General features: G+C 43.7%; 2 protein-coding genes across 13 annotated transcripts in view; both read left to right on the forward strand.

Moving 5' to 3' along the window:
- Nucleotides 1-4,505: 4,505 nt before the first annotated feature.
- Nucleotides 4,506-20,978, forward strand: Pex19 (peroxisomal biogenesis factor 19). 4 transcript variants are annotated; one of them, NM_001134777.1, is made up of 9 exons: nucleotides 4,506-4,601; nucleotides 6,340-6,449; nucleotides 6,854-7,019; nucleotides 7,586-7,671; nucleotides 8,306-8,467; nucleotides 11,511-11,687; nucleotides 12,391-12,435; nucleotides 17,859-17,914; nucleotides 20,493-20,978. In NM_001134777.1, the coding sequence occupies exons 1-9, from the start codon at nucleotides 4,532-4,534 to the stop codon at nucleotides 20,500-20,502; spliced, it is 882 nt and encodes a 293-aa protein (NP_001128249.1). In that variant the 5' UTR covers nucleotides 4,506-4,531; the 3' UTR covers nucleotides 20,503-20,978. The 4 variants fall into 4 exon arrangements, with proteins under 4 accessions (NP_001128249.1, NP_001100845.1, XP_087436424.1 ...); NM_001107375.2 differs by lacking the exons at nucleotides 17,859-17,914; nucleotides 20,493-20,978 and adding an exon at nucleotides 12,598-14,065; XM_087580298.1 differs by lacking the exon at nucleotides 17,859-17,914 and having other exon boundaries at nucleotides 4,520-4,601.
- A 1,370-nt stretch (nucleotides 20,979-22,348) lies between these two features.
- The window catches only part of Dcaf8 (DDB1 and CUL4 associated factor 8), a 57,328-nt gene continuing 52,142 nt past the window's right edge, over nucleotides 22,349-27,534 (forward strand). For 4 of the 9 annotated variants that reach the window (NM_001429915.1, NM_001429914.1, XM_087581341.1 and 1 more), the window contains exons 1-2: nucleotides 22,411-22,619; nucleotides 23,516-23,588. The gene's annotated coding sequence lies outside the window, so the exon portion shown is untranslated. Of the gene's footprint in view, nucleotides 22,620-23,207; nucleotides 23,394-23,515; nucleotides 23,589-27,534 lie in introns of those variants that run through there. The other 5 variants (XR_015635314.1, XM_087581340.1, NM_001429912.1 and 2 more) reach the window with 4 other exon arrangements.

Genomic DNA, 27,534 nt, shown 5'->3' on the forward strand with positions numbered 1-27,534 from the left:
AAAATACATAATCCAGACCTAGCCTGGTAGCTTCATCTGTTCTAGCACTTACAAGGTGGGAATGTGATCAAGGGTTTAAGCCCAGCCAGGCATGGTGGCATGTGCCTTTAATCCCAGCAGTTGGGTGGCTGAGAATTCAAGACCAACCTAGTCCAGTCTACATAGTTCCAGGCCTGCCAAGGGCTACACAGTGAAATCTAGTCTTAAAAAACCAAAAGCTCAAAACGAGGGGCTGGAGAGATGGCTCAGCAGTTAAGAGCAGTGATTGCTCTTCCAGAGGTCCTGAGTTCATTTCCCAGCAACCATATGGTGGCTGACAACCATCTGTAATGGGATCTGATGCCCTCTTCTGGTGTGCCCGACACACCAGTGTACTCATATACATAGAATAAATAAAATTTTAAAAAACCAAAAGCTCAAAACAAGGGGCTGGAGAGGGTGCTTCAGCAGCCATTAAGAACTGGCTGTTCCTCCAGAGTAGCTGGATTCAATTCCCCAGCACCCACGTGGTTGCTCACAACGATCCATAACTTCAAGTTCCACATGATCTAACTCACTTTTCTGGTAAACAAAGGTACTGCATGCACATGGTACACAGATCTACATACAGTCACAATCAAAACATTTGTATACAAAAAATACAGTTTTCTAAGCCTAGGATAACGCCAGCTAGTTTCAAGGCCAGCCTGAAGGACCTTATCTCAAAAACAACAAAACAGGCTAGTGAGGTGGCTCAGCAGTTAAGAGCAAGTACTGTTCTTCCAGACGGCCTGGGTTCAGTTCCCATCACCCAGGCAAGGTGGCTCACTACCACCTGTAACTCCAGCTTCAGGGGATCTCGTGTTTTCTGCTGACCTTCATGGACACCTGCACTTCTGTCCATAAATGCACAGCTGGAGACATAGCTCCATTGGTAGGGTGTTGGCCTAGATGTGCAGAGTTTCGGGTTTAATCCCAGCACTCCATATGGTAGTATACCCCTTTCCTAAAAACAGATAAATGCAGACATTTTATTTAGTTTATTTATTTTATTTTTATTGAACCTGGGGTTTTGTACATGCTAGGGAAGTCTTCTACTATTAAGCTCTCTATAGCCACAGGAAAAAGATGTACAAAGTATGTATTTGGTTTCTTTGTGTTGTTTCTTGATACAGCTTCTCCTACGGACTTGACTGGCCTTGAACTATGCAGCCAAGGATGACCTTGAATTTTTTTTTTAAAGATTTATTCATTTATTATATATAAGTACACTGTAGCTGTCTTCAGATACACCAGAAGAGAGAATCAGATCTCTTTACAGATGGTTGTGAGCCACCATGTGGTTGCTGGGAATTGAGCTCATGACCTCTGGAAGAGCAGTCGGGTGCTCTTAACCGCTGAGCCATCTCTCCAGCCCGACCTTGAATTTTTAATCTTCCAGTCTCCAGCTCTTTAGTGCTGAGACTACTTGAGTTTTTTATTTTAATCCATTTTAAATCTGTTTTTTCAACTAATAATATACTCATGAAGTTCAAACACCAGTCTTTAGAACTACACTGTCAGGCCAGTGAGATGACCTAGAAAGCAACGGCACTTTGGGGACATGACTGACAACCTGAGTTTGATCCCAGAAATCCACATGGTGGAAGGAGAGAAGCTGCTCCCCCAATTTCATCATATAACCTTTACACAAGCATCATGGTGTGGATGTACCACCCCACCTACTCACTCAGCCTTTTTAAAAAAAATTATTAATATGCAACTATACTGCCCGGTGGTGGTGGCACATGTCTTTAATCCTAGCACTAGGGAGGCGTAGGCAGGCTGATCTCTGAATTCAAGGCCAATCTGGTCTACAAAGCAAGTTCCAGGACAGCCAGGGCTACACAGAGGAGCCCTGTCTCAGAGGAAAAAAATCAAAATAAAAACAAAAAACTGTTCTCTGATGAGTTTGCCTTGTGTACCTTTTTCCTGAGCCACTCAGTTCCTATTACTTTTCCCCAAACAGGTAACTACCTACCAGTTTTTTTATGGCCTTCAAAAAAGTATATATGTATGAGCAGATATAACTATGTTCTTCCCCACCTTTCTTTTGTACATGTCAGGAACATAATCTGTTTTTCATTCAACACATTTTAAAGTATACACACACACACACACACACACACATATGTATACACACATACATATATATATATACACATACGTATATATGTGTATGTATATGTTTAGGTTTTTCTCATCGTATATTGTAAGTTATGGAAATGCCTCATAGTCTCTGGATTATTTGTAACCTTTTGCAGGTATCAGCATTGCTGCAATAAGAAACTTGAACATACATTGTGTGGGTGGGGGAAGTGTGCCTGGGACAGAGCACACAGGACTTTAGTGTTTCCAGATTTAGGAGTTGCTTTCTTAAATATAATCCTCAAACTAAGACTACTTTCTCAAAAATTTGTATATTATGAGAACATTTTCTCAAGTTTTATACATTCTTCAAGTTCAGGCAAGAATCTGGCTCAGCAGTTCACACCCATAATTCGTATTCTTGGAAGCAGAACAATTGGCTAAAGAGTGAGACCCTGTCTCAAAGAAACAGATATCTCGGGCTGGAGAGATGGCTCAGCGGTTAAGAGCACTGACTGCTCTTCCAGAGGCCATGAGTTCAAATCTCCACAACTACTTGGCAGCTCACAACCATCTATAATGAGATCCGATGCCCTCTTCTGGTGTGTCTGAAGACAGCGACAGTGTACTCTTATACATAAATAAATCTTTATAAAAAGACATTAAGAAGTGGCTATCTTGGTGGTTAGAGAGATGGTTTAGCTGTTTAGAGTAAATACTGCTCTTACAGAAGACTCAAGTGCAGTTCCCAGCACCCACGTCTGGTAGCTACCAACGACTTATACTCTTACCCCAAAGGGCTTTGCCACCTCTTGCCCTGAAAGCATAATGTGTGCATGCATGTACAATTTTAAATAATTAGAAATACTTTTAAATATCGACAGTCAGATCTCTGAGTTCTAGGCCAACCAGTGCTATGTAGTGGGACCTTGTTTCAAAAAATGGTCTTTTTATAAGTTTACAAATTAAATTTCAATTGTATAAAACACTCTAATGGGAGTTTTGTAAACAAAGTTGACAATCTCTGCTTCTTGAAGTTTATCTAACTGGGGGAAAGAATGGATGTATGTGTAATAATTGTAAATATCAATCAAGAATCTGAGATTAATCAATATGTGGTGGAGAGCCATTAAGTCCTTAGGACTTGTATGGAAAAGTTTCATGAGCAGGATAAGGCCTGGTGGTGCATATCTGTGATCCTGCTGTTTGGGAGGTATAGGCAACAGGATGAATGAGTGATTCTAAGCCAGCCTGGGCTAAGTGAGCCCCCAGTTGAAGTAAGCAAAAAAGTGGAGGAGGATGTTATAAAATAATATCAGTACCCACTCTATATTAGGAAGGCAGAAAGATCCATGGGGGCTGAGGGGAGAAAGTAAGCATTGAAGTAGGATGCTAGAAATACAGAATAGAAAAAAGAGCCAGGTATGGTGGCATGCCCATTTAATACCACCACCCTTGAGGCAGAGGCAGAGGTATTTTTTAGTTCAAGGCTACCCTGGTCTACACAGTGAGTTCCAGGAAAGCCAAAACTACACAGGGAACCGTCTCGATAAAATAAAAACAAAACAAGCTCACACACACAAAAGGAAAAGAGAAATAATTCAAAGAAAGAATCATGTTTGTTTTTAGTCTGCTTAATTAACATCTGTGTTTCCAATTCTATTTCTAGTCAACCCTTACAGGTAGGACCAACTCTGATTCATTTGTAGGTTTCACTGTGCTCAGCATGCTTGTATACAACGATGCTCACTACACGCTAAAAATAAATTCGGTAATCTTTGTTTATCTGTTTTGTGTGTATGTCAAGGAGCATACTGCAGAGGTCAGAGTCCAGTACATGGTAGAAATCTCTCCTATCATGTGTGCTCTGGGGATGAAACCAAGATTGCCTCAATCTGGCAATCCTGTCTCAATCTAAAAATTGCTCGTTTAATGATTTCATATTTTAGCTAAGCCGTGTGCTGTAATCTCTGTCTTTGGGAAGTGGAGACAGTAGGATTGGAAAACCCTGCCTGAAAACAAAACCTCTCCAGATTAAAGATTCCAGATTAAAGAGACAAACACCACACAATAAATCCCTCCCACCCCTTCTGCCCGTCCCCTCAATCCAGCTGGGCTTGGTGGGTCAAGTATTTGGGAAGTGGAGACGGGAGACCCCGATTTCTGGACCAGCTTGAGCAATTTATCTAGTTCAAGGCCGTGTAGCTCCAGTGATGGAGTGCTTGCTTAGTACGTCCTAGGTTGGAGTCCCAGCACAAGAAAAAGACAAAAACAAAAACAAATCCAGTCTCTTGTCCCTTTAAAAATGGCGGTCCGGCAGGTCGAACGATATTATTGGCTGCTCAAGTCATGGGGGCGGGATTGAGGGTGGGGCATGTGGTGGCGCCAGTGGTTCCACCTCCTACGGCAAGTCGGAGGCAGCAAGATGGCGGCTGCTGAAGGAGGTTGCGGTGCTGGGGTCGAAGCGGACCGGGAATTGGAGGAGCTTTTGGAAAGTAAGAGCCCAAAATGGGAAAGTCCAGAAGTATCGGGGGAGAGGACCCATCATGGGGGTTAAGTGAACTTGAGATTTTTGGGCGGGGCGGGAGAATCTCTTCAATGGTTGGCGGGGGAGGTGGTCTGAGTTCGACCCCGGCCCTCTTTATTAGCTGAATCTGGGTGTTCACCTTAGTCAATGATCTATCCAAACCGTACATCTCCCTGCGAAGGGGAAAACTAACCGTAATGAGCTGTTTCACGACCCCCTTACAAACTTCTCTTGCTTTAGACTGTCGGATTGTTGTTGAGGCAAGGTTCTCGATATCCCAGGCTGATCTGTAACTCGCGACAATCTTCTGCCTCTGCCTCTGGGAGTACCGAGATCACAGGCTGGACTCACCATGATCGGCTTCAGTAAATTATTGAAATCACCTCCCCTTTCAGTAGCAGGATTCTCAGAACAAAATAACCTTTAAGCTCTATATGTACGTGGTAGAATCTTTCTTAACCCGAAACGCCTTTTTACCTCACAGTCTTTTTTTCCCTCAGGCTTTTATCAGACCCTTAGTTCTTTCTTGCAAGTAGTGTGATTTTGAGAGCCTGTCTTGTGTAGTCTATTTAGGCTGACCTCACACTAAGGACTGCAGGCTAGCCTTGAACTTGTGATTTTTTCCGGTCCCTTCCTCAGAATGCCTGGCATCCTTTTTTATCCTTTGGAAAAACAAAGTGAGCCAGTCCCAGAGGAAACGGTTTCTTCTTCCTCAAAAGATGGTGGACCTTCGTTTCTGTCTTGGCCTTGCACTCCACTCCGGTTTTCTGCCCGAGTGAAGCCAGTGCCCTTTCCCTAGTCCTGGCAAGCAGAGTGTTGGTTACAACACAGGCTTTTCAGGGCAGAGGTGAACCTTTTATCTCTTGCTCAGTCACAACGATGTAGACAAGTAGAAAATGAACAGATATAGCAAGAGGAGTGCTCAGTGACTGGATTGGCCCATGGATACTGCATATGAGGCCAAGGAGGCTATAGGTGCCTACTGAGAACTAATTGGAACATAACTTAAGAGTTAATACCTTCCTGTAGAATGCATACTAGTAGTTAGACCTGTGGAAAGCTGGGTGGTATATTCTGTGCTTTCTTACAAGAAGTTAATTAGCTAAGGCCTCAGTGAATTCAAAGAAACAAGGCTCTCGGGGCTAGGGATTTAGCTCAGTGGTAGAGCGCTTACCTAGGAAGCGCAAGGCCCTGGGTTCGGTCCCCAGCTCCGAAAAAAAAAGAACCAAAAAAAAAAAAAAAAAAAAAGAAACAAGGCTCTCCCCTCTTCAAGTTAGACGAAATGTGTCGAACTTTTAAGGGAATTTTTTTTTTTCGGAGCTGGGGACCGAACCCAGGGCCTTGTGCTTGCTAGGCAAACGCTCTACCACTGAGCTAAATCCCCAACCCTTAAGGGAATTTTACAATTTGCCCTTTTAAAGATTTCTCTGCCCAGCTTTTATTTAATTCTTTCCTCCTAGTTCTGAGGTGAACACTGGTTCTGTGTAAAAGGGTTTTCTTCCCAATTGGTCACAGTAAACTAGATGTTTCCCAAGGAAGGGGGGAAGCCTATTGACGAGTGGTCCAGACAGGAGAGCAGGAAGAGAGAGAGAGAAGTTCAGGAGAGTGGTCACTTTATATCATTTTCCTAGTAGTTTGCTTCAAATCACACAGCTCTCTAGCCTTATCCATCCCCAACATACCCACCATGTCTCTTGTCTCCGAAGGTGCTCTTGATGATTTTGATAAAGCCAAACCCTCCCCAGCACCCTCTCCTACCATCTCGGCCCCCGATGCTTCAGGGCCCCAGAAGAGATCGCCAGGAGACACTGCCAAAGTATAAATTCTATCCCCTTAAGGGAGGGGGAGGATGGGTATGCAGTTCAGAGCAGGGGTGGGGCAGGCCCCTGTGGGCCAGAGGGGTGGCTGGGAGGGTACCTTTGCCTCATACTGCTGAGTGTACTTCCAGGCCTCAGTTCCTATGAAACAGGGATAACGAGGAAGTGCCTCGAGTAAAGAGCAGTTTTAAGTGGTTGGATTTGTGTGCTGCCTCAGATTATTCCTTCAATGGCCAAAGTCTTTGCTTGCTGTCCTCCTGAAAAGAGGCAGATGGAATGTTCAGTGGAGGTGCTTGTGGGGGAAGATGTTTCATTTCCCAAAACCTACAATCTGAGCTCCTGTAAGAGGCTAGACCCAGGGTGATGCTGTAGGAGGCAAATTTTGTAAACCTCTCCCCTGCAGGATGCTCTCTTTGCCTCCCAAGAGAAATTTTTCCAGGAACTGTTCGACAGTGAGCTGGCTTCCCAAGCCACCGCAGAGTTTGAGAAGGCAATGAAGGAGCTGGCTGAGGAAGAGCCCCATCTGGTGGAGCAGTTCCAGAAGCTCTCAGAGGCAGCTGGGAGAGTGGGTGAGGAAGCCCCAAACACAAAATGCTGGACAGACCTCTTAATCGCTTAAGAATAGCAGGATTGTAAAGTTGATAACAGTCACGATGTCACAGTCACAGAGTGGGGCAAGGCAAGAGGAAGAGACATGGGAAGCTTGCTTACTAAAAGAAAAGGGTAAGATGTTTTGGGAAGCAATAAAAAAAGGTTATTCCAGTCAGGCGTAGTGGCGTATTCATTCAATCCCAGCACTTGAGAAGCAGAGGGAGGTGAATCTTGTGAGTTTGAGGCCACCATGATCGACATGGTGCATTTTAGAACAGCTAGAACTGCAGAGTGAGACGCTACCTCAAAAATAAATATGATTCTCCCAAACCAACCCTTGTAAAGGAGTGTTACTGTAGCGAACAACCAACACGTTATCAATATAGACTTACGGCATGACCGTGAGGTAAGTACAGAACAGTGGAGATTTGGAAGAGGTAGTAGTTTCCTAGGAAATGCTTTATATCCAGACTGGTAACTAGGCAGTGTAGACAAGCTGACAGTTAAAATCCTAGGTAATCCTCGTTCTTTCCATCTCTCCTAGGCAGCGATGCAAGTTCTCAACAAGAATTTACTTCTTGCCTAAAGGAGACATTAAGTGGGCTAGCCAAAAATGCCACTGACCTTCAGGTAAAGGGAAAGGAATAAGATGTTTCCTGAGCATTCTCTCAAAATAGATGCTCTTGAGGTGGGCGGTGCTGGAGCGATGGCTCAGTGGTTAGGAGCACAGGCTGTTCTTCCACAAGATTGGGGTTCAATTCCCAGCACACACATGCCAGCTCACACTTACCTATAACTACAGTTCCAAGGCTTCTGACACCTTCACAGAGATGTACATGCAGTCGGAAAAAAAAAAAAAAACATAAATAAGATTAAACTTAAAAAAAAAAGTCTAAGGGTTGGGGATTTAGCTCAGTGGTAGAGCGCTTGCCTAGCAAGCACAAGGCCCTGGGTTCGGTCCCCAGCTCCGAAGAAAAGAAAAGAAAGAAAGAAAAAAAAAGTCTACTTCTTTTTTTTTTTTGGTTCTTTTTTTCGGAGCTGGGGACCGAACCCGGGGCCTTGCGCTTCCTAGGCAAGCGCTCTGCCACTGAGCCAAATCCCCAACCCCAAAAAGTCTACTTCTAAAAGCTCTGGCATATCTCCCCAAATCTGGCCCCCTTTGATTTTTGTTACAGGCAAATTTCGATAGTTGTTTCCACCTGAAAGTGTGGTAAGCATTTCAGGAAGGCAGTGTGCCTGTTCACCTCTCTTTTGTCTTGTCTAGAACGCAGGCATGTCTGAAGAAGAACTGACAAAAGCCATGGAAGGGCTGGGCATGGATGAAGGAGACGGGGAAGGGAACATTCTCCCCATCATGCAGAGCCTCATGCAGAACCTCTTGTCTAAGGATGTATTGTATCCATCCCTGAAGGAGATCACCGAAAAGGTCTGTGAATTCCCATTTCTGTCTTTTCTCCTCACTTCAATATATCAATAGTCTGGGCCACTTGGCTCAGACTATGCATAGTAAAGGCAATTTGAGTGGGCAAGTACAATTTTTAAAAACACTCTCGCAGTTGTTACTGAGAGAATTAAGCTACATTGGTGATCTGATCATCTATCCACACTGGGAATGTCTCAGCTAAAAGGGGAAATTTCCAACTCTAGTTTTCTATAAATGAGTTCAAGACTTTGAGTTTGACTGATTTATTCATTCTTATATTCTTTACTAATTCCGCCAGTAAGGACTCACATGATTTAGTGGTGGTGTTGGAAAGTGTTTAAGCGATGATGGTTCATGCTTGAAAGAGCTTATAGTTTGACCAGAGAAATGAAGTAGAGAAATACAAGCTCTACAGCATCACAGGCAACCTGTGGCCGAAGAGCAAGAGCAGGAGCTGCGGACCAGTGTTTGTACAGGCTCAGTCTGACTGACTCTCAGTGTTTGTACAGGCTCAGTCTGACAGTCTGACTCTCAGTGTTTGTACAGCCTCAGTCTGACAGTCTGACTCTCAGTGTTTGTACAGGCTCAGTCTGACTGACTCTCAGTGTTTGTACAGGCTCAGTCTGACTGACTCTCAGTGTTTGTACAGGCTCAGTCTGACTGACTCTCAGTGTTTGTACAGGCTCAGTCTGACTGACTCTCAGTGTTTGTACAGGCTCAGTCTGACTGACTCTCAGTGTTTGTACAGGCTCAGTCTGACAGTCTGACTCTCAGTGTTTGTACAGGCTCAGTCTGACTGACTCTCAGTGTTTGTACAGGCTCAGTCTGACAGTCTGACTCTCAGTGTTTGTACAGGCTCAGTCTGACTGAATCTCAGTGTTTGTACAGGCTCAGTCTGACTGACTCTCAGTGTTTGTACAGCCTCAGTCTGACTGACTCTCAGCGTTTGTACAGGCTCAGTCTGACTGACTCTCAGTGTTTGTACAGCCTCAGTCTGACAGTCTGACTCTCAGTGTTTGTACAGCCTCAGTCTGACAGTCTGACTCTCAGTGTTTGTACAGGCTCAGTCTGACTGACTCTCAGTGTTTGTACAGGCTCAGTCTGACTGACTCTCAGTGTTTGTACAGGCTCAGTCTGACTGACTCTCAGTGTTTGTACAGGCTCAGTCTGACTGACTCTCAGTGTTTGTACAGGCTCAGTCTGACTGACTCTCAGTGTTTGTACAGGCTCAGTCTGACAGTCTGACTCTCAGTGTTTGTGCAGGCTCAGTCTGACAGTCTGACTCTCAGTGTTTGTACAGGCTCAGTCTGACTGACTCTCAGTGTTTGTACAGGCTCAGTCTGACAGTCTGACTCTCAGTGTTTGTACAGCCTCAGTCTGACTGACTCTCAGTGTTTGTACAGGCTCAGTCTGACTGACTCTCAGTGTTTGTACAGGCTCAGTCTGACTGACTCTCAGCGTTTGTACAGGCTCAGTCTGACTGATTCTCAGCGTTTGTACAGCCTCAGTCTGACTGACTCTCAGTGTTTGTACAGGCTCAGTCTGACTGACTCTCAGTGTTTGTACAGGCTCAGTCTGACTGACTTTCAGTGTTTGTACAGCCTCAGTCTGACTGACTCTCAGTGTTTGTACAGCCTCAGTCTGACTCTCAAGTTGAGAGTATTTTTTACACTGTTTTTAAAAGATTTATTTTTATTACAGTTTTTAAATTAGGGGTGTGTGTGTGTACACATGAGTTCAGGTGCCTACTGGAGGCCACAGCCATCAAACCACCTTTGAGTTGGAGTTACAGCTGGCACTGAACCACCTGATAAGGGTGTTGTCGGGAATGAAACGTGAAGTAATTCGGGTCTTCTGCAAAAGTAGTGTGTACTCTTAACCACTCAAGCCGTCTCCAGCCCTGGTTTTTATATTTTTTTTTTCTTTTTTTTTCGGAGCTGGGGACCGAACCCAGGGCCTTGCGCTTGCTAGGCAAGCGCTCTACTACTGAGCTAAATCCCCAACCCCTGGTTTTTATATTTTTAAGTTTAAAAACAACAGGGCTAGGGAGAGATGGAACACTGGCTGCTCTTCCAGAGGACCTGGTTCAATTCCAAGTACCCACATGGCAGTCACAGAGGTCCATGGCCGGCTCCAGTTCCAGAGGATTCGATGCCCTCTTCCATCTTCTGAGAGACCAGACACACACGAGGCACACAGATATAAATACATGCAAATATTCATACAAATGAGATAAGAGTTTTTTAAAATTACAATTAATGACAACAACAGAGGGGTTTGTTAAAGAGCACTTGCTGTTGGTCGCCTGGATTCCGTTCCCAGGCCCAACGAGGTAGCTTATAACCATCCATAACTCTAGTTCTAGGGTGTCTGACACCTCTCTTTCCAAGTACACCAGCTATGCACATGGTACAAATATATACATGCAGGCAAAACACTAATGAATACAAAATAAACGTAAATAAATCTTAATGCAACAATAGCCCAACAGTGTTAACTAAGACCATATGTGACCCTTGTCCTAGTTAGCTGCAGCTGTCAGCTTTACACAGCCCAGAGTCATCTGAGGGAACCTCAGTTGGGGGATTGCCCAGATTAGATTGGACTATGGCCATGTGTGTGAGGAATTACCTTGATTGATGGTTGGTATGGGAGGGCATAGCCCACCGTGGGTGGCATCAACCCTAGGCAGGTAGGCCTAAACTATATAAGACGGCTAAAAGCCAACCAAGTAAGCCAGTATGCAGTATTCCTCTATGGTGACTGAGGTTTCTGCCCTTGGTGATGGACTGTTACCTGAAAGTGTCAAATGAAATAAACCCTTTCCCCTCCCAAGTTATTTTTGATGTTTTATCACAGCAATAAGAATGAAACTAAACAACCCTTAGAGGCTAAATCTTGCTTTTCACAAGCATAGTTTACTAATCTGCAGTTACCATGTATACCAGTGTGTCCAGATGATCTGCTGGAGTCAACAGTACTTTGTGCTTTTCATGATGAACTTGCTTGCTGCATCCCTTCCCATCCCTCTCCTCTCTTTCTTTAGTATCCAGAATGGCTACAGAGTCACCAGGAGTCTATTCCCCCAGAGCAGTTTGAGAAGTATCAGCAGCAGCACAGTGTCATGGGCAAAATCTGCGAGCAGTTCGAGGCAGAGACGCCCACAGACAGCGAGGCTACTCACAGGGCTCGCTTTGAGGCGGTACTCGATCTTATGCAGCAGGTAAGGCCTCCTTACACTGCCTCCCACCCTTAACAACCTCCACTCCCGGATTCACCACTAACAGGAGATAAGAGAGAAACAAGAACAGAGGGAAAGAAGTCCCTGAATCTAATTTCTCTTGTGTCCTCTTTGACCACGGCTGCTAACAAACTACAGCCAACCTCCCTAAACAACCAACAGCCCTGCCCTCTTCGCCCCTCTTGGGGCCTTGAGTTTATGTAGCCTCAAAAAAGTTCCTGGAATTCCAAACCTCACACAATCACAGAAACTATCTGCAGCTGGCAAAGCCATGCCTCCGCCAGAGCATGCAGCAAATCGTGGTCAGCTGCTGCTGTCAGTCTGAAGCAGCCCCATATCTCCATACCTGGGATTAAAATGAAAGCACACTCTTAAAATATTTCTGTGTTTTTGTTTTTTTTTTTTCTTTTTTTTTTCTTTTCTTTTTTTTTTTTTCGGAGCTGAGGACTGAACCCAGGGCCTTGCTAGGCAAGCGCTCTACCACTGAGCTAAATCCCCAACCCTTTCTGTGGTTTTTTTAAAGCAACGAAATTCCAGAATTCTCAAAAATGTCACTACAATGACTGCATACCATGATCAGAAAAAAAAATCAGATGACTAATCCAATTCTTTTTGTTGCTTTTGTGTTTTCTGTGATTTTCAAATTTTTTTTTTTTTTTACTCTTATATTCTTTTTATTTTCTAGTTACAGGACTTGGGCCACCCTCCGAAAGAGCTGGCTGGGGAGATGGTGAGTATGTCTTGTATATTTTAACCCAGTTCCCAGTTTGCAGAAGCCAGTAATCCTTAGGTAATCCATATAAGGTGATCATTGTGGCTGCTAAGGACGGACCTTCAGAAGCTCTGACCTGAAATATGAGTGATTTTCTCAGCCCCTTTGTCTCTTCTCCAGCCTCCTGGCCTCAACTTTGACCTGGATGCCCTCAATCTATCGGGCCCACCAGGTGCTAATGGCGAACAGTGTCTGATCATGTGAAACACAACACGGTTTCCTCCCTGAGTCCCAGCCATGGGGAACATCTGGAATCAACAGAGTCACTGGGAACTGAGGCAGGAGTATCATCTGTGGGAGCTGCTGCCCCACACTCTCTACATCCCATTCAAGACTGTGCCATACCAGCTGAGGACCTGTTGTAGGCCTTTTCTATGAGCCCTACTCCATTATGGTGTCTGCTGTTAGAAACGGGCCAATTATTTGCTAGGTGAAGGAAGGCATCCCTTGTGGGGCATTTTACTTCTTCCCACTCTCCAAAATAATGTTACATGTGGTGGTACTCATGTTCCCCTTGATTCCCAGGGACTTTGTGCCTTGTTTCTACTCCCTCCCTTGTGTCTGGGAGCAAGAGCTAAGTCCTAAGACTGCGCTTCTCTTAGGCAGGGCCTCTGGGAATGAGGAGAAAAGTAGCCTGGGTGGGGCTGGAGGCTTGTCACAGTATCTGCTAGCCTTCTTTTGGAATTCTCCGAAGGGAAAGGAATTTTGCACTTAGTCAGCAGGTTGAAAGCAAAGCCTTGGGCATTTCCTGTCCTTAGGTGCTGCGCCCTAATTCCCCTTTCCTCCTGAGAGCTCAAGTTGATACCCTGGTTCTTTCTACAACTCCATGATTTAGGGGACCCCCCGCTCTTGACTTTGCTTTGCCCCATGACTATCCTTACCTCCTCTCTTTAGAGTCTTATTTATTCTGCTCTTTTTAACTAGGGCTGTGATGGATGGAGGCTAATCTTGTTTCCTTTCATCTAGTACCTGGACCATTCTCACTAGACCCTTCTCTGCCTCTTTGGCCAACACATACTTGTGGTGTCAGATCTGGTACATGAATGGCCATTCTACCCAGATAGATTTTGGTTTATTTAAGACATCAGATTCCCTAGAATCCTTGGTTCAGGAAGGCGCTTGGGAAAGGGGTGTAGCCAGATTCTTTTTTTTCCTGCAAGCCCCATGGGGCAGTGTCCAATAAATATTCTGACGAGCGTGTGGGCTGTTTTTCATCCAGGTCTATTCTACTCTTCCTCAGTTTGTGTAGGCTGCTAGGGAAGAGTGAGAGATGTCAGAAGAGTTGTGTGTGGTGGTGATGTTAGGTCTGCCACGACCCAGCCCTCCCGCTCAGGTTGCACTTTCAGCAAAAGAATACTGTCTTCATCTCCTTGGTACTTCAGTCTTAACTCTTTACAAGATAATTGATGCTAATGATATATTGTTAACATGTTTTCTAAATTACCTAACTTTGAATTGAGCTGCCTTTTCACAGTGGGGTTAAGGACCATGGTTGCCATGTAGTTTATGGATATTCTTTTTAGGTCACCTAGCTGTCCTGGTTCACCTGGAAAATAACGTTTTAAAAATATATTTTTTATTTATTTTATTTTCGAGACTGTTTTTTTTTCCATTTTCATTTTGCTTGAACATAAGCAAGTCTCTTTTCCTAAATACCATTTGGAATTTAATACATGTATACAATGTAGTCTGATCATATCCACCCCTCTGGAAAATAACCTTGGCAAGAATGAATTCACATTTATCATTTGAGTCACTTTAAGCTCGTAACACATCTCCCCTGGGTTAAAACCATGTTTAAAGATGCCACATATTCTATGGAAGGAAATGTGCTTGAGGCCTCAGGCTGGGAACTACCCAAAGCACAGTTCATCAAACCGAAGTCTCAGGATCTGAATTTCAGATTCCTCCATCCTCTGAGAAAGGGGAAAAGTACCAGCTGACTTGTGATGATGAATGGGGCCTGAATTGCCAATATTGTATTGATGCTCCTGACAAAAACTTGACAAGGACAGGTAAGGAGACAGGAACAAGAATGACCTGCCCTTGGAATTGTGCTCTGTGCCATGCTGGCTGTCCTTTATTCTCATTTCTGCTGGTGATGCTGTGGTTGACAGGGATTTTATTTTTGAGACTTTTCCATTTTCATTTTGCTTGAATATAAGCAAGTCTCTTTTCCTAAATACCATTTGAATTACTCTGGGACTTAACAGCTGAATAAAACCTGGTGCTCTAGGCAGCCTTTCTCAACTTATGTGTGGTAAAGGACCAGAGTTTTTATCTTTAAACATCTAGTGTATGGACCTGTTGCCCATGACAGGTATGTAATTGAGACTATATTACAACCTGTCATGCAAATTTGAAACCACTTAAACTGTCTAGACGCCATTACAGGTGAAGCCCACTGGTCACATAATTGAATTTCACAGCAATATCAAATACTAAAATTTTTAGACAGTCTATTTCTGATTCCTAATGTCACAAGTTGATTCAGTGATTAAAACCAAACCCCTTCATGAACTAATGCTGCTCTGGCTTTCCTTAGGCTCTCCATAGGGCCTAGGCAAATGTGTACTTACACTTGAAATCTTCTCCCATGTGTCTGTCACCTGTGGAGAAAAAACATGGTCTTTAACAAAAACACCTATTCATATATGGTTATCTCGCACTTTTTCTAGCTTGCTTCTCTTTCTTGATAACTAGAAATAAATTGCATAGCTAAACTTTAGTGAAGTGTCTAAGCTGTGCTCACAGTTTACAAGAGCTGCCCTTCCAAAATTCTGTGTGTTCTGGTAGATGGTTTCATGAAACAAACAAATTCATACAAGATATATAATGTTTTCAGAAACCCCAGAACATCCTCTCAATGCCCCATAAGCTAAAACTAGGCCATTGGTTTATTATTAATCTGACTGTATGTGTGTGGACTGGAGTTAAAGGTGGTTGTGAGCCACCAGATGTGGATGCTGGGAACTGAACTCTAGTTCACTGAAAGAGCAGATATCTCCTAGCCACTGAGCTCTTTCCTCTAGCCTGGTATCACATTGGTCGACATGGCAGATAATACAGAAATGTACAAGGATGCAGGAAGGGGAATGCATCGTTTGCTGTATAACTGAAACAACAGCCATATTCCTTTGGAAAGCCAAGGCAGTAGGTACTTAACTGTCAGAAGCAGATTGGTAGCTTTCCCACGGTAACAGCTTGAGTGGAAACTGCTAATAGCACACAGGTACTCCTAGGAGCAGGACAGATAGGCAGCCAAGATCTGTAAATAGGGCCTTCAAAATTGAAGTCAAAAGTCCTAAGTTTTGGTCAGTGTCTGAATCACAAAGAGTTCTAAGACAGACTATCAATTCAAAGAACCATTTACTTGACTCAGGAAAAAACATTCAAAGGAGTTGAAAAACAGCATTAGGATTTTCTAGAGCAACAAAACCCATAGAATGAATATATTATAACGGGTTTATCAGGTGGCTTTTACATGGCACGTAATAAGTAGGCCAGCAGTGTCTGTTAACCTGACGACAAGTCTAAGAACTAGGGAGCGTTCAGGTGAGGAGTCCAGATGCCTCAGCCCCAGAGTGGTGTTGGAGACCTACTTAGAAGGTTTCTGGAGAGCCATGGTCTTAAGTGCATGTTGGACACTGAAGGAGCTGGGCTCTTGTGGTAGCAACAACAGTGAACAGACATCTGCAAGAGTCAGGACAGGCAGCCAATACTGCTAGTGCGGAAGGCGCTTCTGACTCAGGAGGGAGGGCCTTCCTCTCTCAGGGACGATTACTAACACACCACAAACAACCCCCATGAATGACCATCGTCCAACCAGACCTTTGGGGCCCAGCATTTATATAGCCTCTGAACAGTTGCCAGAATTCCAAATGTCCCACATTCGCAGACACAGTCTGCAGCTGGCAAAACCATGCCTCTGCTAGAACGTGAGGCACGTCACAGTCAGCTGCTGCAGTCAGTCCAAAGCAGCCCCACATCCCCACACATTAAAATTAAAACACATTCTTATATTTTTGTACTTTTAAAGAACCCAAAATTCCAAATTGTCACTACCCAGACCTAAGCCCAGGGACAGTTGGCCAGTACAAAGTTAATTCAATGGTTTTCTTGTGGACTTTGTTTTGATTTGCTTTGTTTTGCCTTTTGTTTTTGACTTATGATCTTTAGACGGTTTTGACTGTTTTTGTGGGGTTTGTGAGTTTCTTGCTCTTTTTGTTTTAGGGGGGATATAAAGTTGGGTAGGTAGGCAGGTGAGGAGGATCTGGGAGGAGTTGAGGGAAGGGAAACATTAAAATGTATAAAAATGTTAATAAACACCTTAGGGGTTAGTGAATACCATGGCTTTCCAGAAACAGATCCCAAGGAGCTGATGTAATCAATGGAGCTTTCACTTAATATATTCACAATATGATGGTATTATTAGGGGTGATAAAAGGCTGGAGGGAGTGGGGCTTAGCCGGAGGCAGTAGTAGGTCCCTACCTATCCTTACAGCTATATATCTACGTGGCCTCTCCCTTTATTATCTTGTTTCTCTGCTTGTTTGCCAAGAAACCAAGGACAGTCTCCACCCCGCCTCCTGCTGTACTGCTCTGCCCAAGCACATGGAGCCAAGCAACCAATGGACCAAATCCTCTGAAATCATAAGCCAAAATAAATCTTTCCTTTCAACAAAAAAACAAACAACTTAGGTGACTAACCAAATCCCCATTTAACCAGTTGGTTATTGTCACACCAACTAAGTCATAAGGTTGGGTAGATTGAAGTGTCCATTTTATTAGGTTGATGTAAAAGAAATTGTGACTTTGGGCTGTAAATTTTAAATCACTATAGACTCAAACACATTAACCAAAATAGGAACCATTGCAACCAACATGTCTTCACCAATAAGAAATGAGAGTATTTCTGTAGCAGGACTGAGTGTTTCCCCTTACAACTCCTGCGCCTTTTCTCCCACGTGTACCTCAGTAGGATTGACTGTGTGTTTAATTAAGACAATCCAACACATCCTTGCTTTGTCCTCGTATTGCACACTGTGCTCAGTCTGTTAGCAAACTCACCTCTATGCCACCTGAGAGCACCTCAGTGCAGCCACTTCTGTCACTTGTCCTGCAGTACTAGTTCTGCAGGTCTTTTACAATCCCTTCCTAACTAACGAGTCTGCCAGCTTCTGTTTTACCTCCCTGAGGGCAGTTAAAGAAGCCAGCTATTGTGAACTTCTTCCGTTGTAAATCAGGTCATGCCACCTTTATTCAGGATCTTTTATGACTCCCTAGCACACATGTAGAAGAAAATCAGTTCTCTTCTTGGTTCATAAATTTGTAATCGATCTGAACCTTCTTTTCTCCCACCATCTGGCTTCCTCTATAAGTACACTGGACCTTCAGGGTCTTTGCTGATCCTTCTGGCTGGAACACTTTTTCCCAGGTGAGTATTGTTCACTTTCTCATTTGTAGTCCTTATTCAGAGGATACCTCAGCAAATGGGTCTCTGCAAACTCCTATGGGAAAAAAGAGCACATCCGCCCTGTAACCTGTAACCCTAGTAACTTATTTTACATTGTCTCCCTTCACAATAGTTTTCATAACTTTATATTATTTTATTTTTAAAAAATAATTATGTTTATGAGTATACATACGTACTCCTGTACACTGTAGCTGTCTTCAGACATACCAGAGGAGGGCATAAGATCCCATTATGGATGGTTGAGCCACCATGTGGTTGTTGGGAATTGAACTCAGGACCTTTGGAAGAGGAGCCAGTGCTCTTAACTGCTGAGCCATCTCTCCAGCCTCTATATTAGTTTCTATGTGTCTCTTTCTCTGCACTCCCAATCGTGCACTAAAAGCTCTGTAAACAAAAGAATCTTGGTTTGTTTTATTCACTGCTGTAGTACCAAGATAAAGGCCTCTATACAATTTATTTACTACAATGAATGGTTGCTGACTGAATGAAAGGATGAGGTTGGATGGCAGGACTTTGACTACTTTGCTCATTAGCCTTCTTCTAGGTGAAGATTACATTACAGAGATGAAAAAGTGATGGTTCCTGCCCTCAACAACTTACATTCTAATAATATAGTTAGATTTGTAATATATAATTGAAGCCTAGATAGACGGCTTAGTGGTTAAGTGCATTGGCTGCTCTTCCAGAGGACCCAGCACCCACATGGCAGCTCACTGTTGATTGTAACTCCAGTTTTGGGGGATCTGATGCCCTCTGTGGCTTACACAGACACTGTACTCACACTCCTGCTTCCACCTCTCAAATACTGGAATTACAAGCATGGACCACCACACTCAACCTGTGAGACCTCATCTTGTAAAAATAAAAGCAGAACCAAGTATGATGGTGCATGCCTTTACACTCAGTGTGCTGGAGGCAGAGGCAGGCAAATAGGTCTCTGTGATTTCAGGGCCAGCTGGAGCTACACAGTGAGACCCTGCCTCATAAATAAAAGCAGAACCTGTATATGTAGATAAGGATGTGTTATACCAAAGGACCATTGGTATAGAGGCCTGACTTAGGAGAGATGCAGGATAATAAACATAGCTGAACATTCCAAGGTATAACACCAAGCTGGAGCTGGAACATAATGTGGCGCTTCTGATAGCGAGAAGGGTAATGAGGCTAGAGCAGATCCAGGCATCATGGGAAGAGATAAAGTCAGGAATGAGATAGGTACCAGGTAATGTAGAACTGTGATAATTTTGGTTAAAAAAATTTAACGTGTGGTGTTTTACCTCCATATATGTCTGTGTGCCATTTGTGTGCAATGCCTACAAAACCAGAAGAGGGCATCAGATCTCCTGAAACTGGAGTGTTTAGCTAGTATGTTGGGTGTTGGAACTTGAAACAGAAGCCTCTGGAAAAGCAGTTAGTGCTCTTAACTGCTGAGCCGTCAGTTCAGATAGTTTTGATTTTCATTATGTGATGAGAAAGTAATGGATGTTTTGGATAAGGGACTATGACCTGACTTACATTTTAAAAGACACTCTGGCTGTCTTATGTTTAGTTGCATCAGGACACTAATGGAAATAGCCAAACCAGCTGGGCTGCTTTGAAGGTAGTGAGTTATCTCAATTGATTGTTCAGTCAGTTACAGATTGAACTCCTGTTCTACACTTTCCCCCCAAACCAGCTGTGTTAGTTACTTTCCAAATTGCTGGACAAATTATGTGAGCAGAGCCATTTATGTCAGCTTATAGTTTGAGGGGAAGTTCATCATGATGGGGAAAGCATGGCAGCTGGAGTATGAGGCTTGCTGGTCACATTGTGTTCCCAGTCATGAAACAGAGTAAAAAATACTGGTACTCAGTTCGCTTTCTCTATTCAGTCAAGCCCCCCAGCTTGTAGAATGATATCACCCACAATTAGGTGGGTCTTCCCACCTCAATTAGCCTAATCTAGGTAATCTCTCACAGGCATGCCTAGAGGCTCGCCTCCTAACTAATTATAGATCTTGTCGAGTTAACAGTATTAATTACCACATGTCTACTTCAGCAAGTAGTCAACAAGAGACAGCTTGGAATAGAATGTATCTGGGGATAGAACTCAGTTAATAGAGTGTTTGCCTAATATCCATAAAGCCCTCGGTTTGATTTCCAACAATGAATAAAATCAGACATAGTGGCACATGCCTGGCCCTCAGGAGATGGAGGCAGTAGTTACAGAAGTGATCTGTAGTCTGACTCTGGAGGTAAAGATGGGATACAGCCTGGGATGCAGGAGACCTTATCTAAAAAGACATCTTCAACAACTGTTGGTGTTCTGAGTCACACCAAAGAGAGACATGGCAGGAGGAAATATGGCCTTGTAGGCAGCAGGGAAAGCCAGCCTCTGTGGACTGAATATTGAACAGGTACCCCAAAGCATGTTTATTATTATGAAAATGTTGTTGGGGGTGGGGTAAGACAAATTCCTTTATACTAAAGACCCTATAATAGCTCTGTTTCTTGAAGAAAAACACCCTACAACCTTAGTCCTTACTGTGTACTGTTTGCAGTGCTCGATAATGCAAGACATTCCAGGTGTGCCAGGACCAACTTGTGACCCAGAAGTCACTCAAAGGCTGTAAAGCTCCTTCAGAAAAATAACCCCATGGATGAGAGAAAACACCCCGGATTTCTACAAGGATTTCTTCAAGGTTAAATTACTCTCAGAAAACATCTCTTCATTCTGATGTCTACCCTAGATAGTGAAAAAAAAAAAACTGTTTTATTTTGCTGTCTACTCTGGATATAATGATTCTATTAGATTTTTCTGCTACAAATAAATAAGGTGCTCCAGCCTGCTAACTAGGAGTAATCTGGAATCCTAGAATCCTGTATAGATTTCCTTTAGGTGTCAGCACAAAGCTGTGTACAAAAGTCACCTGAAGCCACCAACCTGCAAAGTTTCTTGGGATATCCGTATTTCAGCTGCATTTTCACAACAGCTAAATTATGAATAAACCTGAATATCGGCAGATGAATAAAAAATATGGAACGTATACACAATGGAATCATTCAGCTATGAAGAGTGAAATAGTATTTGCAGATTATAAGCAACATAAATTACCCTCAGAAAGATAAGCATGACATGTCCTCTCCCATATGCAGAATCTGGGTTTAAATTTACGTGTACAGATATCTTAATTACACATACTTATTCATATTTAACAAAGAAGTAGGAAGACTGAGAGGCAAGGAAGAGATATATAAAGAGTGGAAGGGGAGCTAAGAAAAGAGAATGGAGTAAACCCTAATCACAAAAGCTAATGGTAATTATTGGAGGAAGGTAACCAACAAGAAGGGGAAAATGAGTGGGAGGGGACCAGGAATAACCAGGTATTGACACATATATGTATGAAAATGCCACATGGAAACCTATTTTGTTTTGTGTGTATGGGGTGTGTGTGTGTGTGTGTGTGTGTGTGTGTGTGTGTGTGTGTGTGTGTGTGTGTGTTTTGGAGGTGGGGGAAGGACGTATTCTAGCCCAGAACTTACTGTATATCCTGCCTCAGCCTCCTGAGTGCTACTTTGTAATCTATTAGTTTGTATGCTAATTTTAAAAATTAAACTCTTCGGTGTTGAGCGCCTTTAATCCTAATCCCAGCACCTGGGAGGCAGAGGCAAGTGGGTGATCTTTATGAGATCTATACCGTTCCAGGACAGCCAAAGTTGTGTAGAAGGACCCTGTTTCAAATGAATAAATAAATCCAGTTTCTATGCTGTCTCACTCTCACCCCCAGGTCTGGGGTCAAACTTTCCAAACTTTTTAGACCCTTAGGAAGCATTCCAACACTTGGCCAACATCCCCAAACCTACTAAGGCTCTTTTAAACAAATGGACAAATGGGTGCTGTCAGGCAGAAGTGACCCTCGACAGAAGGCCTCTTAAACCACTGAAGGAAGTGCAGTCTTGAGCCTCAAAGGGGAAAGGGGTTTTGCTTTGTTTCTTTTTTTTTTTTTTTTTTTTTTTTTTGTGGTTCTTTTTTTCGGAGCTGGGGACCGAACCCAGGGCCTTGCGCTTCCTAGGTAAGCGCTCTACCACTGAGCTAAATACCCAGCCCCTTGTTTCTTTTTTAAACAAGAAAAAAATTGTGGCAAGATTTAGAACCTCAGGCATAGAGGACTAGTAGTTTGCCTGCCAGTCCCTTTGGAATGAGTGAGGTTCGTTTTCCATCACAACGCTAAGGAGCCCCTAAATCGCATGTGTTTTGAATACCAGGAGAAAAGCCATCACTCTGAAACTACGAAAACAACTTGACTCCTCCGCCCCGCGCACGCGCCCCTCGCTGCTTCGGTTGGCCTTAGGCTCCGCCCCCTGTGCGGCCACCAGGAGGGTTGGGAGCCCAGAGCTCGCGGGACCGCTCTCGCTCAGTCGCCTCCAGCACAGCGTCGCAAACCCCGCCGGAAAGCGTGACGGCGCAGGCGCAGGCGCGGAGACCCGAGACGGTGGTGGTGGCTGCCGCTGGCCAGTGTAAGATGGCGGCGGCGTTGGTGGCGGCAGTGGACGGGGCGGCTGGGCCTGGAACAGTTGGAGCATCCGCTGGCAGAAGGATGACCCTAGATGGGAAGCGGGCTGCCGGGCCTCGCCAGCTCCCGTGCTTGTAACTGCCCCAGCCGGACGCCCTCCCCTTGACCTACCGGGTCCGTGTTTAGTCCGGCTCGGCCTGTTTCCCCTCTCCCTGACTGCTCTCCCGCAGGACAGGCCCGATCCCTTTCCTAAAACTCCCAGACTTTAGGTCTTATTCCCCTTCACCCGCGTCAGTGCTGGGAGGACTACCTGTCCTTTGCCCGGGTCAGTCTGGGTTGCCCCCTAGGGCACCCCCATGATTCACAGGGACTTCTTGTTCGTCCGGTGACCTATTCGTAAACTCTCATTTCTTCTTCCTTTATAATTTGGGGACCCGGCTCTGTCTGTGTCTCCTAGTCACTTCAGGGCCACCGCGCAATGTGCCCCTTCCCCCATCCCAAGTTCTCAGGCCCAGCACCTCGTACGGAAGGCCGAGGTCCAAGAAACTGGCAGCCTGTTCTTGAGTGCTTTGTGATCTAGTTCTCTTAGCGTACCTGCCCCTGTCCCGAAATCTTTTAGGACACCTTAGAACGGTCCCGCTTGGTCCTTATTAGTTGGAAAGCATCTGGTGGCTTGAATTTCTGACTCATGATTGTTGGTGTAGTCTGTAAACAAACCCGCACTAGAGCTATCACATTCTCCCCCGGATTCTCCCCTCCCCCACTGCTCTGTAGTTTGTCGAGAGGGGTGGTTTGGTTTAGAGTTGAAAAGATGCAGGTTTTCCTCATAAGTGACTTTTTAGTGTTGGTGGAGCTGGGAGATAATTTGCCTGGCGTTTAAATCTTGTGTTAATCCTTTGTGTTTCCATTACTGGCATGGGTTTTGTTCAGTAGTCAGAATTGAATTCGGTAAGTTATTTTGGTTTTAAATAGTTCTGAGGAGACTAAAAAAAATAGTAAAGCGTGGTCATAAATATTTTGGGTACGTTCGGAAGAGACACCTTTGCCATGTAAACTTTAACTTTTCTCAGTTCTTCAGCGAACCTTCAGACCAGTTTTCTCAGGATCGTGGGCCAGACTTCGGTCGGCGATAAAAACAGCAAGGTGAGTGGCTTTGAAGGCATTTAATTCCTCAATTCAAGACCTGTTCTTGATGTGTAAGTGCAGACCACTAAACTCAACAGTTTTACCCCCGTTTCCAAAAGTTTGGATATTGTTCACAGCTTTGTTATAATTTTGGTTAAATTACTTACAAAATTTAATTGGCTGTGTTTCGACCTGCTGCCCTGTACTATGGCTGTGTGTCTTCAAATGGTTTAAGCCTAGAGTGAGCACTCTGCCTCTTTTTCATTCCTTCCTTTATTTGCATTGTAGTTTGTCTTCGTGTGGGTCATGTCTTAGACTGTTAAAAATTGAGGATTGATTTCCCTGAATTCTGTTTAGCCTTTTGTCAAGTCAGATCTCTTCTCCCAAACCCAAAAGTTATCATCCTTGCCATCTGGAGAGTAATTAACTACTCCTGACCAGAAGTTAGGAGCAGTGAGTGAGCCTCCATTTAGTTGATGCCTTAAGTCCAGTTAGTCTCAGAGGCACAAATTTTCAAAACATAGTGGGATTTTTTTTTTTTTTTTAAGTAGCTCCTTTTGTAGCTAGCTTGCAAATTATCAGTTGGCTTGCAAATTTCAGCAGCACGGGCCAAAGAGGGAGTCCAAACACACAGTTGTCAGTGTGGTTTCTGTAAGACTTGTAGATTACTGGTAGCAGAGGGTAGGTCATTTTTGGGACTGGTAGAGAAACTCAGGTAGGTTTGGCCACTCCTTAGTTCCTCTAGGATTTGTGCTGGGAAAAGTTTGAGAGTGACTATGGTAAGTTTTGTTCCACATGGTGCCCAAACTAGAAAATGCTCAGTATGAACTAAAATGAAAACTTTAATGCAGATGCATATATGTAAGATCTAAGAATAAAGGTACAGCGTTCACAGTTTAACTTAGTTTATGTATATGGCTGTTTTACCAGCATGGCTGGCTGTGCAACACTTGCATGACAACTGCTGGAGGTCAGAAGAGGGTGTCAGGTCCAGAACGGGAGGTATAGGTGGCTGTGAATTGCCGTGTGGGTGCTGTGAATTGAACCTGGGTCCTCTGCAAGAACAGCCAGTGCTTTTTTTTTTTTTTTTTTTTTTTTTTGTTCTTTTTTTCGGAGCTGGGGAACGAACCCAGGGCCTTGCGCTTCCCAGGCAAGCGCTCTACCACTGAGCTAAATCCCCAACCCCATAGCCAGTGCTCTTAAACAGTGAACCGTTTCTTCAGCCTGTTTATTTGAGTTTTGAGACAGGAACTCATTTTATCCCAGGTTGGTCTGAAATTCACAATGTACACCAGGCTGGTCTTGCAAACTTGTCTCGCCTGGCCTCCCAAGCACTGGGCATACAGGTGTGAGGTACCAATCATAGGAAATACATAGCACACGTGTTTGTTTTGCACCGGTCTTCCTAGGGTTTTTGGGGTTTTTTTTGGGGTTTTGTTTTGTTTTGTTTTGTTTTTTAAGAATTGGGGCCTAGGCTGATGGTAGTAGTGCGTGCCTTTGATCCCAGCACTTGGAAACAGATGCAGAGTTTGAGGCCAGCGTTGTCTCCAAAGTGAGTTCCAGGAGACCCTATCTCAAACAAAGAAACAAAAACTGGGGCCTAGTTTTCAGGTAACCTAAGCAAGCTCTCTGCTTCTGAACCACAAGCCCCTGACCCTCAGATTCATTTTTAAGGTTTATGTGCCAGTGTCTGTGGGAATTTATGTATTCGAGGGTAGTGCCTATGGAGGCTGGAACGGAAGAAGGCACCCGATCCCTTGGAGCTGGAGTTACAGTGGTGAACTATCACTGGGTTCCAGACACTAAACTCGGGGCCTCTGCGATAGCACTGCAGTTGCTGTCCCCTCGTTCAGTTTTATTGTTCATATTATGTGTTTGTGTTGTCAATGTCCTGTAGGGTGCCTTTAAACCTGATTTTTGAGTGTAGGAATCGGAAATGTTTACATATGTGTGTTTCTAAATGCATTCTTAAACTAAACATCAACTCTTTCTTTGTTCCTTGACTTCTTCCTATTGGCCTGTTAGCATAGCCTATCAGAGCACGTTCTTGTTCCTTTCCCTTCTGCTCTAATGTCCACCTGGTGCTGCAGCTGCCCGCTGTGTGCTTAACTTTTGCTACCAAGAGAGACACATTTTTCTCCAGGTTATGAGCTCTGTGGTGAACCTCTCCAACAGATTATTAAGAAGGTGATAAGAAAATGCTTTGTATTTTCTAATGTGAATCAGGGCTAGAAACAAACACTCATCTCTTCTTAGGGCCGCACCACCTTAAGACAGTGCAGGTAAAGAATTTTACATCTTTTTTGCTTTTTTCTTTTATGTGTGTTTTGGAAGAGTTGAGGGTTCAGAAAAGTTTAAGTTTGATGACAGGACAGCATAAAGGCAATGTCATTCAGATCAGTGAGGTGAGGGCTGACTAGCTTTTGTCACCATCACCCAGGGGCTAGATTTCCTATTGTAATGACAAGACTCTTGGCAGTGGTCATGAACTAGGCGTTATATTTTATGAGATCTGGTTTCTGTGTTTCATGAAGAGGGTGGAGGTGAGAAGGAAATCTGTTGAAAGAATAACTTGACTATTCCTTATGTACTGGATAAATACCCCACCACCCACTCCTCAAACTTGCAGGAAAGATTTCCGGTGACATCTATGCATTGAATCATGTTCTTAGTCTGTGTATTACAACTGTAAAATTCTTGTGTCTCAGACTATTTCAGGGTTATAAATATTGCCAAAGAACAAGAGTTTTGTTGTTTCTTTCTCTTTTTAAGAGTCTCGTATAGCCCAAATTGCCCTCAAAATCAGTATGTAACAGAGAATGGCTTTGAACATCTGGTCTTCCGGTCTCTACCTTCTTAATATCTCCATAGGCATGTTCTGCCGTCCTGGGTTTACTTGTTGGAGACAGGGTCTCACACTAGCCAAGCCTCATCTTGAGCTCACTGTGTAACTCAGACTAGGAAATTCACCCTGCTATGTGAGTGCTAGGATTATAGGAACGGATGACTATGCCTGACTCTACATTACTGGCCTTTAAAATCAAATGACTAGTTAAACTATGCTTTCAGTAGATTTACTATTGTACTGTTTTTGCTATAAAAGTTATTCTAACCAAATTCAGGAAATAGCTAGATTATGAAAAAGCAACAAGGATCCAAGTACTGGGTGTTGTGGCACACGCCTTTAATCACCAGCACTCTGGAGGCTGAGGCAGGCAGAGTTCAATGCCAGCCTGGTCTACAAAGTGAGTTCTAGGACAGTCAGAACTATGATGAGAGACCCTGTTTGATAAAGGATCCAAATTGAAGTTTTTATTATATAACATTGGTGTTAGAGTTGTATTTAAATTTATGTTTGTTTATTTATGGAGTTGACTTTTTAATCTTTGAGATTGAATCTGTCTTTTTTTTTTTTTTTAAGTAGATTATCAGTAAACAAGAGACAATCTATTATTCACTCTTTGTATTTAGAACTCAGATACCTGAGTGAATGAAATCGGTAGCCTGGGTGTCTTTATAACCATTTGTAACAGTAAGCCTCTGTTATGTGTAGTTTGGATTTTTTTTTTCCTCGTCAACTGTGGAATAAAAATATTAATTGGTAAAGTACAGAATTAAAAAATTCGTAACAATTGGTAAAACATGAGTGTGTGTTAAGTGGATAGCGCTAAATGCGACTCGGGCTACAAGAGGCTGTGAAGGCCTCCTTAAGTGAAAAGAGCAAAGTTCTCAGGAAGGGAAAGGTAGGAATATCCCTGTGATACCAGATACTCAGAAGCCCGAGGCAAGAGAATTTTGAGTTCAAGTCCAATGTCCCCCCAATCCCCCCGCCCCCAGAGAAAAGAACAAGAATCTTATGCTATAGTTTCTAAGATATGTAATAAAGTATCTTCAGAGAGACAACACTGTGAACTTACATTGGTATAATTTTTAAGGATTTATTTGCAACTGCGCTGTGGTGGTG

The sequence above is a fragment of the Rattus norvegicus genome, chromosome 13 (genome assembly GCF_021556685.1).
Source record: "Rattus norvegicus strain SHRSP/BbbUtx chromosome 13, alternate assembly SHRSP_T2T, whole genome shotgun sequence".
In the NCBI taxonomy this organism is placed as follows: domain Eukaryota; kingdom Metazoa; phylum Chordata; class Mammalia; order Rodentia; family Muridae; genus Rattus; species Rattus norvegicus.

Coding starts and splice junctions, on each gene's coding strand:
- Pex19 (XM_087580297.1), top strand. CDS start 4,532: ATGGCGGCTGCTGAAGGAGGTTGCGGTGCTGGGGTCGAAGCGGACCGG. Junction 7,672..8,305: donor AAAATGCCACTGACCTTCAG/GTAAAGGGAAAG, acceptor TGTCTTGTCTAG/AACGCAGGCATGTCTGAAGA. Junction 11,688..12,390: donor TACTCGATCTTATGCAGCAG/GTAAGGCCTCCT, acceptor TTTATTTTCTAG/TTACAGGACTTGGGCCACCC.